Genomic DNA, 12,734 nt, shown 5'->3' with positions numbered 1-12,734 from the left:
CACTTATAAAGCAAATTTTTTTAACAGAGAAAAGCTGAAAATATGAGTTTATTTAAAAGTATCACCTCCACATATAAGCCCTGAAGTTGCAATGTTGGCAATCTCAAGAGATGTGCCTATAATCTGGTCTTGCTGAAAATTGCTCCTCTTGCAAATTATGCTATGTTCCTAGTGATTGAAAATAAGGGCTGGGGGCTAAGCTCAAGAATAAATCATACTTACTTTTCTCATCATTGGTAAAGGAACTAAGCAAACGTGCAAATATGGCAAGCTACTCATAAAAATGATCTAATGTAGGAAGCAAAATGCCACAAATATGCCTCAGGTACAGTGCACTACCCAGACATGTGGTGTGCTTCAGTACATGCAATCTATGTGATGCATTGCACCAACTCACCAGGCCTACTCCAAAACCATAAGCTGTCATAAAGAAGACTAATAGCAACAATTTCATGAGAGTACTAACATTGGCGAAAAGTAAGAGAACCTAAAGCTGTTGTATTTTGAATTGAATTTGTATTTATTTATTAGTGTCACAAATAGGCTTACATTAACACTGCAATGAAGTTACTATGAAAACCCTTGAGTCGCCACATATCAGCTCTTGTTCGGGTATGCTCGGAGTATTTAGTATGGTCAATCCACCTAACCAGCTCATCTTTGGACTGTGGGAGGAAACCGGAGACACTGTGAGAATGTGCAGACTCTACACAAACGGTGACACAAGCCAGGAATTGAACCTGGGTCCTGGCACAGTGAAGCAGCAGCACTAAATACTGTGCCACTGTGCCATCCACAGTGCCCCCCAGGCTATGGATCCTTGCATAGTAAGAGAGATAGGGAATAAAACAAGACAGAAAAAGAGCGTGTACGATGCACGTCAGGGAAGTCCTTCAAGCAAGAACCAGGCCAAACACAATAAGTTGAAAAAGGAAGTGAAGAGGAAAAGAAGACTGGCAAAGAGAAAACCTAAGAATAGAACAGCAGTCAAAGTACAAGGAAACCCCTCCATGTTAATGTAAATAGCAAGCAGATAGTAAAAGGTAGGATGGAGCCTCTTAAAGGAAAAGAAGAGTGTTATGTGCTGAAAGGTGCAAGGTAAGGATTGGATACTTTATGAGTTACTTTGCATCAGTGTTTACTAAATATCAATAGGAATGGAGGTAATAAACGGAATCAAATTTTTCAGAAGGATGTACTTGAAAGATTGGGTATTGGTCCAGATGGCACATGTTCCATTTTTCATTCATGGGATGTGGGCATCACTGCCTAGGCCAGCATTTATTGCCCATCCCTAATTCCCTTTTAAGAAGGTGAATTGCTTTTTTTACCACTGCAGTCCTCTGTGGTATATTTACACACACACAGCAGTGAGGGAGGGAGTTCCAGAATTTTGACCCAGCAACAATGGGTAACATATTTTCAAGTCAGAATGGTGTGTGGCTTGGAGGGGAAATTGCAGCCCTTGTCCTTCTAGGTGGTAGAGATCATGGGTTTTGAAAGTGTTGTCTAAAGAGCCTTAGTGAGTTGCTGCAGTGGATCTAGTAGATGATACAGTGCTGCCACTATTTCTTTAAGATACAAAAACCCAACAGGAAAGGGAGTCTAACTATGGCTAACAAGAGACATCATAGGACGGAATTTAAGTGTTATTTTGGGTGAGAAACCAATGTTATTCCCGTGGGAATCAGATTGCAATTATCCGACACTTAGCCTTTTATTGGAAGGGGGCGAGTTTCACACCAATTCTAGGAGAGATGGGGCATAAACATGCCAGCAAGTCCGGCTTCACAGAGATCGGGCATTGTTTTTAAGTGGTGTCCTGATCTCAAAGCGAAATTGAAGACCGCCATGGTCATCGAGGACCCCTTCCATTGAATGCATGTTTCCCCACTCCCACCCCCAACAAAGATTACCAGCATTGGGGCATTGGAGCCCTCCCAGTGTGTCCCACTTCATGTCTTCCATTCTTGACTCCCTGTTTGTGACCCCTTCATGAACACCCACTTCATGCCACTTCCCCTCAGGCCCCACCCCATTGATATTGTTTCAAGGCCTGTGAAGTGCCCACCTGGCACCCTGGCAGTACCACCTTGGCAGTGCCCACTTGCTATCTTACCTGTACTCTGGCAGTACCCACCAGTACTCTGGCAATGCCAGGTGGGTACTGCCCAGCCATTTCCCCAACCACCAGGGGCTTCAATAGCCTTTGAGCCCCCCAGCCTGGCCATTACATATGTTGTCTGTTTGTGGAGACAAGCAGTGATTCTCACTGGGTTCCCGCTATGCTCAAGGGTTCATAAATCCTGCAAGCAGGGAGAATCTGGCCTCAAATAGACTCAGCATATTTAAATATTTATTTAAATATGTTAATCTGTTAGCCAGATTAATCCGTGGAGCAGTGACTGCAGGCTTAAATACGGCAGACACAAAAATCCGTTCCCATTAGCTGATGGTTCAAAGACAAGGGGATATAGATTTAAGATGTGGACAAGAATTGCAGTAGGATATGAGCAGAAACCTTTTTAATACAGCAAGTGGTAATAGCTTCCTGAACTCAGTGTCCACAAGGATGATGGATAGAGAAACAATGAATGATTTCACAAGGAAATTGGACAGACACTTAAAAGAAATAAATTGGCGGAGCAATGGGAATAGAGCAAGGGTATGGGACCAGTTGGATTGCTCTACAGAAAACCAGATGAAATTGATGGGTAGAATGGCCTCCTCCTAGGATTTCCTATTTGTTTCCATCCTGCAAGTATTATCACCACGAGGAGTGCAGTGAATGAAGAAGGCCCACTACCTCAATTCAAATGAGTACTGAATCTGGAAAGGTTTTAGGCTTCCTGCTGTGGCTTTGAGAAAATACTTCCCCACTTACTTTGTACCCATGTGGGTGACAGTTTGAAAATTTTCCCCTCAGTGCTCCAGAGGTCACCACATACTTGAGTAAAGGGTCCCCGTGCAAGCCCCCAGTTGGCTGACCACCACCTTCTCGAAGGCATTTAAGAATGGAAAATATGGGCAGAAAACGCTGACCTTGCCAATGGTGGCCAATCCCACGTATAAATAAAAAAAAAATTTTTTTGCATCTCCCAGCAGTACAGCCCAGTTACAATCATTTGGAGAAGACCTGAGAACTTTGGGCACCATAGTGGTAATGGAGCCCTCATGTTAGGAGTCTGTTATGGTAAGCTGCACTGGGATTGGAGACATTGAGCTCCAGTTGAGTAAAGAACAAGCAGCTTAATTATCTCATAGCCCTCAGTTCCTTTCAATCAAACACCTGCACCATCATTCTTTCTATTGCATCCTGAGCTGTTTGTGTAATGCTGCAGCCTGATGTACTGCCTTTTCATCTGTGAGATCTGCTTTGAAATCCAACTCCAATTCATCTTATGTAAACAGTGTCCAACCGACCTAAACTGTTTATGTAACAAGCTCTAGGAGCTGTGCGCAATTGGTCCAAGGCACTGTTCTGTTTTTAGACAGTGATCCATTTGGACATTATGGATGAGAAATTCATCTTGGGCAACAGTGCAGAATGGGGATTAGGGAATTGACAAACCATAAGATATTTTTTTGAAATCATTTCTTGGGATATGTACGCTGGTAGCGAGACTCATCATTTATCACCCAATCTCTAGTTACCATTGAGAAGGTAGCATTGAACCATCTTCTTTTCCATTGACACAAAGTAAATATAAAAGTAAATCGTGTTTAGTGTAAATCGATCTGTTTATTTACAGCTACTCACTATTATAAGACAAATTTTTACCCCAATGTTCTCAAATGCAGTAAATAATTACTTCATTAGTGTTATCAATGTTAAATGAACTGTTGAATTAGCACATAAAGAGCTCAGCAATTATTGTGGTGATTTATTGGACAGGTTGCTGCTTACTTCATCGCAGTAATCTATACCGCATATATTTCAGATAACTGCTATATAGTATTTCAGTATGCTTGTAAAAGGATATGTCAAGCCATGTTCACGTGGATTCAGATTTACTGTTTATAAATGTGACTTATTTTGACGCATGCAGTTTCTTAAAAATACACAAAGTTTTCTGTATGAAGAAGGGTTTCAACCTGCCTGTCTCTGATCCTAATTCTCATTCAACATGTTAACATGGAATGGGACTATTGGATATGGTACTAGAGATTCAATGCAGCCTAAAGTTCAATCCCACCACAAATTTGAATTCTGGCCATCTGACCTTTGGGCTGACACTAGATAAAAATAATCATGAGAGTTGTCAGAGATTGTCATTAAAACCCAACTACTTCACTAATGTCCATCAGAGATTGGACCTTGCCTTCCTTACCTGGAATACATGTGAATTCAATCCCACTCTACTTGATTCAGCCTTAATGCTCTCAGGTCAGGCAGAGATGGCAATAAATGGACCTTGTCAGTGTTATCCAAATCCCTTGATCCAGACAGAGCAGCATAGGTTCTCAATTTACAGCCTTGAAGTAAATTGTCATTGCAGATTGGCTGTCCTTTAAAGAAACCTCCTGATTCACATTTTCACTGAGGAAATGCAGCTTGGTCCATTTCTATGATAAATGGCCTATCCCCCATCATCAGTTTTACATCTGGACAGTAAGTTGAAAATCTATCCCAATATTTCAATAATATTGTTATATTTCTTAGCACAGTCATATAGTAAGTCGTATAGTTCTGTATGCAGCAGTGTTTTAAATTCAGATTGTATATCATGATGATTTGCTTTATTTCTGTGTACAATAATGTTTGGATTGAGTCGGGATTAAAGTGAATTATTATCTTCCTTTACATGCTAATATTTTCTCTGTATTTTCCATCATATGGTACTTTATTTCAGTTTCAAGTGCATATCCCTTGCCTTTTTTCTCAGCTCTTCTAAAAGACACAAAGGAAACTGGACTCCCATTGCAGACGCACACATTAAGAGAATTTGAAAAGGTAAGTTGATTTAATCTTTCATCCAATAAATATAAGAAGGTCATTCATTTCACCTTAGCTCATCAATCTACGAAAACTTCAATTTCCTCCAACATGGCATGAAACTCTTATAAATGGTTCCAGAATGCCGCCTTCTGCTATCCTGTTTGGAATTTCATGCCAAATGTTTATTTCCGTGTCTGAGACAAAGCACTTCCTGACAACCATCTTAAATTAGCCTATGATCAATTTCTTCTGAGGTTCAGCAATTAAAATCGAATGTGAAATGTGTAGGCCTATCAAAATATCAATCACTTTTTACAAGTATCTCTTTATTTGTATTTGAAGGGGTAATGCAGATCATTTACATAACATTCATTAAAGGAGACTACGTAATAAAGTAAGATTAAATTATTAATTGTATGTCCAAATGAGGGCAAAGGAAACCATCCATTAATATTTTGCAGTCATCAATAATTGACGCACGTCATCAGTCACGCCTGCAGTTTCCCAAACACAGAGATCTTTATCTTAAGGAGTTTGTTCACTCAAAGTAGGGGAGAATAAGGGTTTACATTAGCACTGGAATGATCGTGTCATTGATTTGGATGTCTCATTACACTCTTAACCATTGAGAAAACTCCCATTATATCTCCCTATTTTCATGGACTGCATGGGTTCCAGTTGGAATTGGTATTGCAATGTTTTTGACACACTTCAGCACCATCTAGTGTTATCAATGAAAGGGATAGCTTTGATCTGAGTTAGGAGAAATTAATATTGTCTATTGGGAGGAAAAACAATCATTCCTTTGTTCCAAGGCAAAAGACAAAGTCAGTATTTCGCAATCACTGGTATTTTGTTTTGGCAAGGGGACCTACTTAATAATCTCTAAATTTTATTAAAAAGACTAACTGTACTAAATGTTTCCATTGCAGTTCTCCGGTGTGAAATTACTCTTCTGGACTACTTTACTGGCGATTAAGACTGTAGAGGGATTTCATTAGTCATTAGGTAAAAAAATAATAAAAGGGAGAAACAAGAGAAAGCAACTAACTGTATAATTAGAATACAGTTACAAAAATAGTTGGCTGAGCAGTAGAGTAGAGCTAGTATTTCTAGGTTATTTGGTTGTTACTAGAACCCCCTAGTGATAATTCTGGTGTGTGGAAAGATCAGAATTTCTTTTCACTTCTAAAGCCCTCTTTTAAAGTTTTTAGAGGCAATATATCTTTCATCACCTTCATTGCAGCTTGAGTTTCAGTAGAAACCCTGTCAGTAGAGTACAGAGGTGTAAGCTGGAGGACTAGTTCATTCTCTACCAGCTAACCTCGGGGGTCCTTATAGCCAGTGAGTGAAAGTATCTCTGTCCTGTGCAGTGATGTTATGATTTTTTTTTACAATGAAGGTGAGAGTTAAATTATTTGTTGTACACCTTTTATATGTCTCTGAGAACAATTTTGATTTTCAGTACTAGTGTAAAGCAGGTAATTTTCCTTCTTTTCCCTCACCTCCACCTTGATCTCAGCTGATATCCCACCTCCAGCACAATCATAGCTCATCTCCCCTCCAACTTTGATCCTAGCAGTAGCCTGCTCCCAATTGTTGACAAACAACAGTTTTTCTCCCCTGACAATCACTATCCACCCTCCCAGCCTGATCACTTTCCTTTTCAACCCTCTGACGAATTGGAATTCTAAAAAATAACACAAAGGGACTTCAATACCACTCTGGACTAATCTCTAATACTACATTCCTATTACTGCCACACTATTTTAACAGTTGTTAATCCATTAAAATAGCACAAACATGGATTTAACAAGAATATGATTATCAAATATTAGAGCACATAAAATACCACATACTGGAGGAAATCGGAGCACCTGGAGGAAACTCACGCAGACATGGAGAGAATGTGCAAGTGACAGTGACCCAAGCTGAGAATCAAACTCAGGTCCTTGACACTGTGAGACAGCAGTGCTACCACCATTCTATCTCTTAAATAAAATTAAAAAAGGTTAAAGTTAATAAGTTGCTCCTTATGTTGGGAATCCAGTAGAAAATTAGAATACTTGGTGTTGACCATTTAACAAATCAATCAGTTTAGTTTAATTTCTGGGTCCTTGAACAGGTACAACAGACTGTATTCCCAAATGGTACCAGTTAGAAAAAATATGGTTGTTATTTTCTCTAACTCTTCTTGTCCTGTGATGAGCCTAGAATGATCAAGTTATTGTCTTTGGGGCCATATATCATGAAACTTCCATGTCAATGCCTCATCAGTGACTGATATGCCATTTAACCACTGAGTGGCAACCAGCTGAAGAAAAACAATTATGCAGTTTATGTACAAGCACAATGCATGCTTTCAATTGTGCTAAAAGTTTCTTTGTTACGTTAAGAACAGCACTATTTATATCAGGGTAATATACATTAGGAGTAATGTCCAAAACTTGGAGAATATGTAGAGGTGATTTGCCAGAATGATACTAGAGATGGGTGACACCTGTTATGTAGAAAAACTGAAGAAGCTGGGGTTGCTTTTTTTAGGGCAGTGAAGGTTAAGGGGAGATTTGATAAAGGTGTTCAAAATTATGAAGGGTTTTTGAAAGGGTGGATAGGGAGAAATTTCCCACTGGCAGGAGTAACATTCAAAAGGGAATTGGATAAATACTTGAAAGGAGAAAAATGCAAAGCTATAGAGAAAAGAGCAGCAGCGTTGGACTAATTGAATAGCTCTTCTGAAGTTCCAGTACAGGCACGGCAGGCTAAATGTCTTCCTTCTATGCTGTAAGATTCTCTAATTTTCCCCAATATTTAACAGCTGTTTTTATTTCCCACAACATTCACTTCAACAAATCTCAGGCAAGCTAATTGGAAATAAAAGACCGCTTTGAATCAGACTAAAGTCTAATAAATCCAATAGGAATTCAGGAGAAATTCCTTTACTCAAAAAGTGGTCAGAATGTGTAACTCAGTGCCATGTGACGTAGTTGTGGTGAGTCGCATAGATGCGTTTAACAAAAATCTGGATGTGCACATGCGGGAGAATAAAGGAGTTGAAGGATCTGCTGATAGAATTAGATGAGGTAATTTGGGAGGAACCTCGTGGAGCGTAAGCACTGGCATAGACCTACAGGGCCAGCAATCTGTTTCTATGCTGTTAATACCATATAATATGTAAATTTCCAATCATGCAGCCTGTGTAAAGAACATATGACTTTTATAGCTCCAGTGGCTGTCATGTGTAATTCATATCGGGTTATATAGGCTTACAGTGAATGCTTCCTTAAAACAATAAAAGGCAATAGAAACAACATGAGGACTTTGAACACAGTCTTTGCAGAAGATTGTTATAATTTGGAATAATAGTGAATAATACAAAACAGCTGTATGTCTGGTTTCTTTGAAGAACAGCTCATTCTTGCTGAGGGTGCTATGAATAACTACTTTTTTTTCAAAGCTCTAGAATTGATTTTGCCTGACATTAACCTGATGCCATTACTAGTTTTCAGAATGTCGTGAGAGAAAGTAAAAGCATAGCACATAGTTTGTCCCAGCTCACGGGAAGATCAAATGGTGAAGTTATTTTTTGAAGTAGCCAAGGCAAGCCTTTCAAAGTGATTTATCATATCAATAAGTTGCTCAATTATGCTGTTTTCTGTCCGTCATTCAGAATAGCAACATTTGCTTTATCCACCTAATCCACACCCACCCCCAACACTCCCAGCCACTTCCTCACCCCCACAAACACCTCCCTAACACACTGGCAGGAGGATTTCACAGATGTGGACCCAAGTGATAATTCTTCATGTATTTGTTTAGTCTTCTAAACATTAGCGGACTATTCGACTGTGGCGTACTTCACTGCCAGTTCTGTTCTGTCATATTCACACATGCCCTCTTTCCAGTGGGTGTTACTACTCAAGCTGATTTTGGTTTAACTTTGTATGTCATTGTCCATATAAGGGCACACAGGTCAGTTGAAGCTACTACTCAGTTCCATTGGCTAATAGCTCAGATCATCAATAAACTTTGGACTGTGTGGCTGAATGCCATTGTAGGTAGTCCACTTAGCTACTGAGCCAGCAGAAGAAATCCTCACAGGCATTGCTCCTCCCTTTTTAAAGTTAAAGTTTATTTATTAGTCACAAATAAGGGTTACATTAACACTGACATGAAGTTACTGTGAAATTCCCCTAGTCGCCACACTACGGCACCTGTATGGCCAGTGCTTCTAACTAGCACATTTTTCAGAGTGTGGGAGGAAACTGGAGCACCCGGAGGAAACCCACGCAGGCGCAGGGAGAACGTGCAAACTCCATACAGATGTTGACCCAAGCTGGGAATCGAACCTGGGTCCCTGGTGCTGTGAGGCAGCAGTGTTAACCACTGTGCCACCGTGCTGCCCCCTCTGGAGGGAGGGAGGTATGCATCCTCGCTCTTCACTGGCATTGGGCCTCCCCCTTCACAGGCATTGAGGCATGCACCCTCCCCCCACCACACATAAGGGGAACTCTCCACAATGTGGCTCCCCAAAGGGCCCACCCCTGACAGAGCAGGTTGGCACTGACATGGAATAGTGTCAAGGTACCAGCACTGCCCATCCTTGTCCCTCACCACCTAGGGGCTTCAACTACCCGCACCCCAGTGTTTTTGAAAACCACGCGTGATTGGTGCCAGCATGATGTCACATGGCTGGGTGGGACATTACAGTGAGGGCAGAAGTAGCAGTGTTAAGCGCTAAAATTACATTCAAGTTAATTAAAAAATATTCTAATTAGGCTCACGCCCTTCCTGAGTGTGAACCTGATCACGTCATTAGAAGGGGCAGGGAAGATCATAAACTGAAATATTGCTGGTGCAAATCCTGTTTTGGGCCTATTGTGAGATTTAGCGGCCATTACATCATTTGTGTCCGCTGCTAGCGTGGCCTTAATTTCTGTCCCCTACTCCAGTGTAAACCCAAAATATAAAAATGTAATTTTATTTTGAAAATTTAATAAATCTAGTCATTAATAGGCACAGTGCTATTTTCCAGCAGGTTATTCTGGAGTAGGCACCTTGAACTAATTAATATATATCACTATTGTCTCACTGCAGCCAACTCTTTTCCACTGCTTCATCAGTTAGACCACAGTCTAGACCAGTGACCCTGAAATTAACGTTGATTCTACACGTTCACTTCCACGTATGTGTGGTGTAATTGGAAACTGTTTCAGTCACACCTCACTTGAGTGTTATAAATTTTGTTCTCATATCTTCTTGTTGTTAGAACAGATGCCACGAGTGGTTATTCCTGCTAAACAGGGATCATATGAAGGATAAAGGGAAGATTTGAAATAAGACTTTGATATGGACAGAAAATGTTGCATGATGACCCAAACAATAATAATGCATAATTCAAAATAGGTATTGAAATTCAGGATATACACAGCCAGTAAAATTATTGAAAATGATATGTTTTGAATTCAATCCAGATGCTTTTTTTTCCCATCAAAGGTAAAAATCTGCTGCCGTGGTTCTGTTTGGTAGGCAACTTGAAGTTTCCTAGAACTCAGGAACACACGGGCTGTGATTTTGTGCTCACATTCACCACAAGCGCAAATGGTGACATGAAATGTGGTTGCCCTCTGAAACGGCCTAGCAAGTCACTTAGTTGTATCAAAGCTCTGCAAGTGAGTACAATGAGAATAAAACTGGACAAACCACTCAATATCAACCTAACCATAAGATTCAGAAACAACAAAGTTGGTCTTACAAAGTCCTCACTAACATCTGCTAATCTGTGCCAAAATTGAGAGCCATCTCTCAGGCTAGTCAAGTATTAATCTGACATAGTATTGCTCACAGAATCATACCTTTCAGCCAATGTCCCAAACTCCTCCTTCACCCACCAGGAGGACAGTGACTGCCCTCAACATCAAGCTGCATTTGACCAAATGTAGCATCAAGGTGCCATAACAAAACTGAATTACAGAAATAGGGTTTGGAGGAAAATTCTCCCCTCCCCGGCCGGAGTCATAATTTGAATGAAGGAAAGTGGTTTTGTTTGTTGGAGGCGGATCATCTCAGCCCCAAGACATTGCTGTGCTTGTTTTGTCAGAGCAGTATGTAGGCTGAATCATGTTTGCCTGCTTTATTAATAACCTTCCCTTCACCATAATGTCATAAGTGGGGCACGTTCACTAATAGTTGCACAGTATTTTGTCCCATTGCAGCTTCTCAGATAATAGATCAGTCTGTGCCTGCCTGCAGCAGTATTTGGCCAACATTCTTATTCCTTATTCAGGCTTGGATTGCAAATAACATTAATGATAAGGAACTGCACAGGAGACTTCTCTGCAAGGTTGAAGCCTTTCGCATTGGTGATAATATATTGAGCTGAGTGAGAGTTAGACTTCAAGCTAACTCTGGAAACAGAAAATAGTTGCATGTGGATTTATATGTTTGGAGATCACCACAATGTCCTGCAGAGTTCAGTGTTGATGTTGATACCATTGCTCATTGTACTTTTATTAATGATTTAGAGCCCAATCTGCAAATTTGTGGATGTTGCTAAGATCTGTGAGGGTATTAGGATGGCAGACAAAACTCTACTGCATTAGGCACATCTTGATGTGTGGGAGAATTCGGGCTCAGGAGTTGCAAATGGTTTTGAATTTGGAAAAGTGCTTGTGGGCTAGGCAAAAGTTCAATGTACATCCACCCTCCATTGAAAAGCTTTAAAATATGTGAAGAAAGTAAGAGACTTAGACTTTCCAATGCATACATCACTAGAGGCTCATGAGAAATGTAATCATAACTAGAACAAATTCGGTGTTGGGTTACATTTGTAGGATATTTAATTATAAGACAAAGCATGCCATTTTGTTCTTGTACAATATATTAGTCAGATCTTACTTGGAATACTATATCTAGTTTTGGTTGTCATATGGTTAATAATGAGATTTTGGAAAAGGTTGCAAAGGAGGACTACAAGGCTAATTCCGAGTTGAAACATCTTAATAGCTAAACCAAGAGAGTTTTGGTCCCTGCAGTTTAGAGAGGCATACACTAGAGGTGATCAGATCGAGACTTTTAAGATGGGCAAGGAAATAAATTGTGTTCCAGACAACAGTTTGTTCCAGTTAGTGTAACCAGCTTAGGGAGGAACAGAGGTTAATTTTAAATTATATAAAGCCAGATCTAGGTTAGATATTAAGAGGGTTTTTTCCCCTGGAGAATCGTAAACCTTGGAAACAGGCTGCTGACTTGATCAGTGAAGGCTGATTCACTGAATTATTTCAAGCAGGATTTGGTCATTTTCTGTGCTTGGGAAGAGATTGCATCTTACACAGAGCAGGTACTGCTGGGAAATCAGGACCCCTAGACCAATCTCCTAGATTAATTTTGATTGTCTAGATGGATCGAAAAAGATTTTCCCAAAATACTTTTCCCAACTTTCCATGAGTTTCTAATTGTTTCTTTCCCTTCCTGAAAATCAATAAACTTTGGGTGGGATAGAATGAATTTATGTTTCACAATTATGTTGGACAGGCTGGATTAGCCAGAAGATCCCATTAGATTGAAAATTGGCAAATGTGCTGCTGCTTTTCAAGAAAGGAGAGAGAGAGAGAAAACAGTGAACTATGGACCAGTTAGTCTAACATCAGCTGTTAGGAAGTCTTACAATGCACTTAGAATTCAGCATAGTATGATTAGAACAAATCAACATGGTTTTACGAAAGGGAAATCCTGTTTGACAAATTTATTAAAGTTTTTGAGGATGTAAATAGTAGGGTGGATAAAGGGAAACCAG

General features: G+C 40.0%; 1 protein-coding gene across 1 annotated transcript in view; it reads left to right on the top strand.

Annotated features, from left to right (window-relative positions):
- Positions 1-12,734, top strand: part of pde4dip (phosphodiesterase 4D interacting protein) — a 445,155-nt gene that overhangs the window by 54,968 nt on the left and 377,453 nt on the right. Inside the window, exon 3 of the mRNA XM_080195665.1 lies at positions 4,887-4,954. Coding sequence (XP_080051791.1) covers positions 4,887-4,954 — 68 coding nt within the window. The remainder of the gene's footprint in view (positions 1-4,886; positions 4,955-12,734) is intronic.

This window comes from Carcharhinus amblyrhynchos, chromosome 9 (assembly GCF_965287045.1).
Source record: "Carcharhinus amblyrhynchos chromosome 9, sCarAmb.v2.hapA, whole genome shotgun sequence".
In the NCBI taxonomy this organism is placed as follows: domain Eukaryota; kingdom Metazoa; phylum Chordata; class Chondrichthyes; order Carcharhiniformes; family Carcharhinidae; genus Carcharhinus; species Carcharhinus amblyrhynchos.
This window is presented reverse-complemented; position numbering and strand designations above follow the sequence as displayed.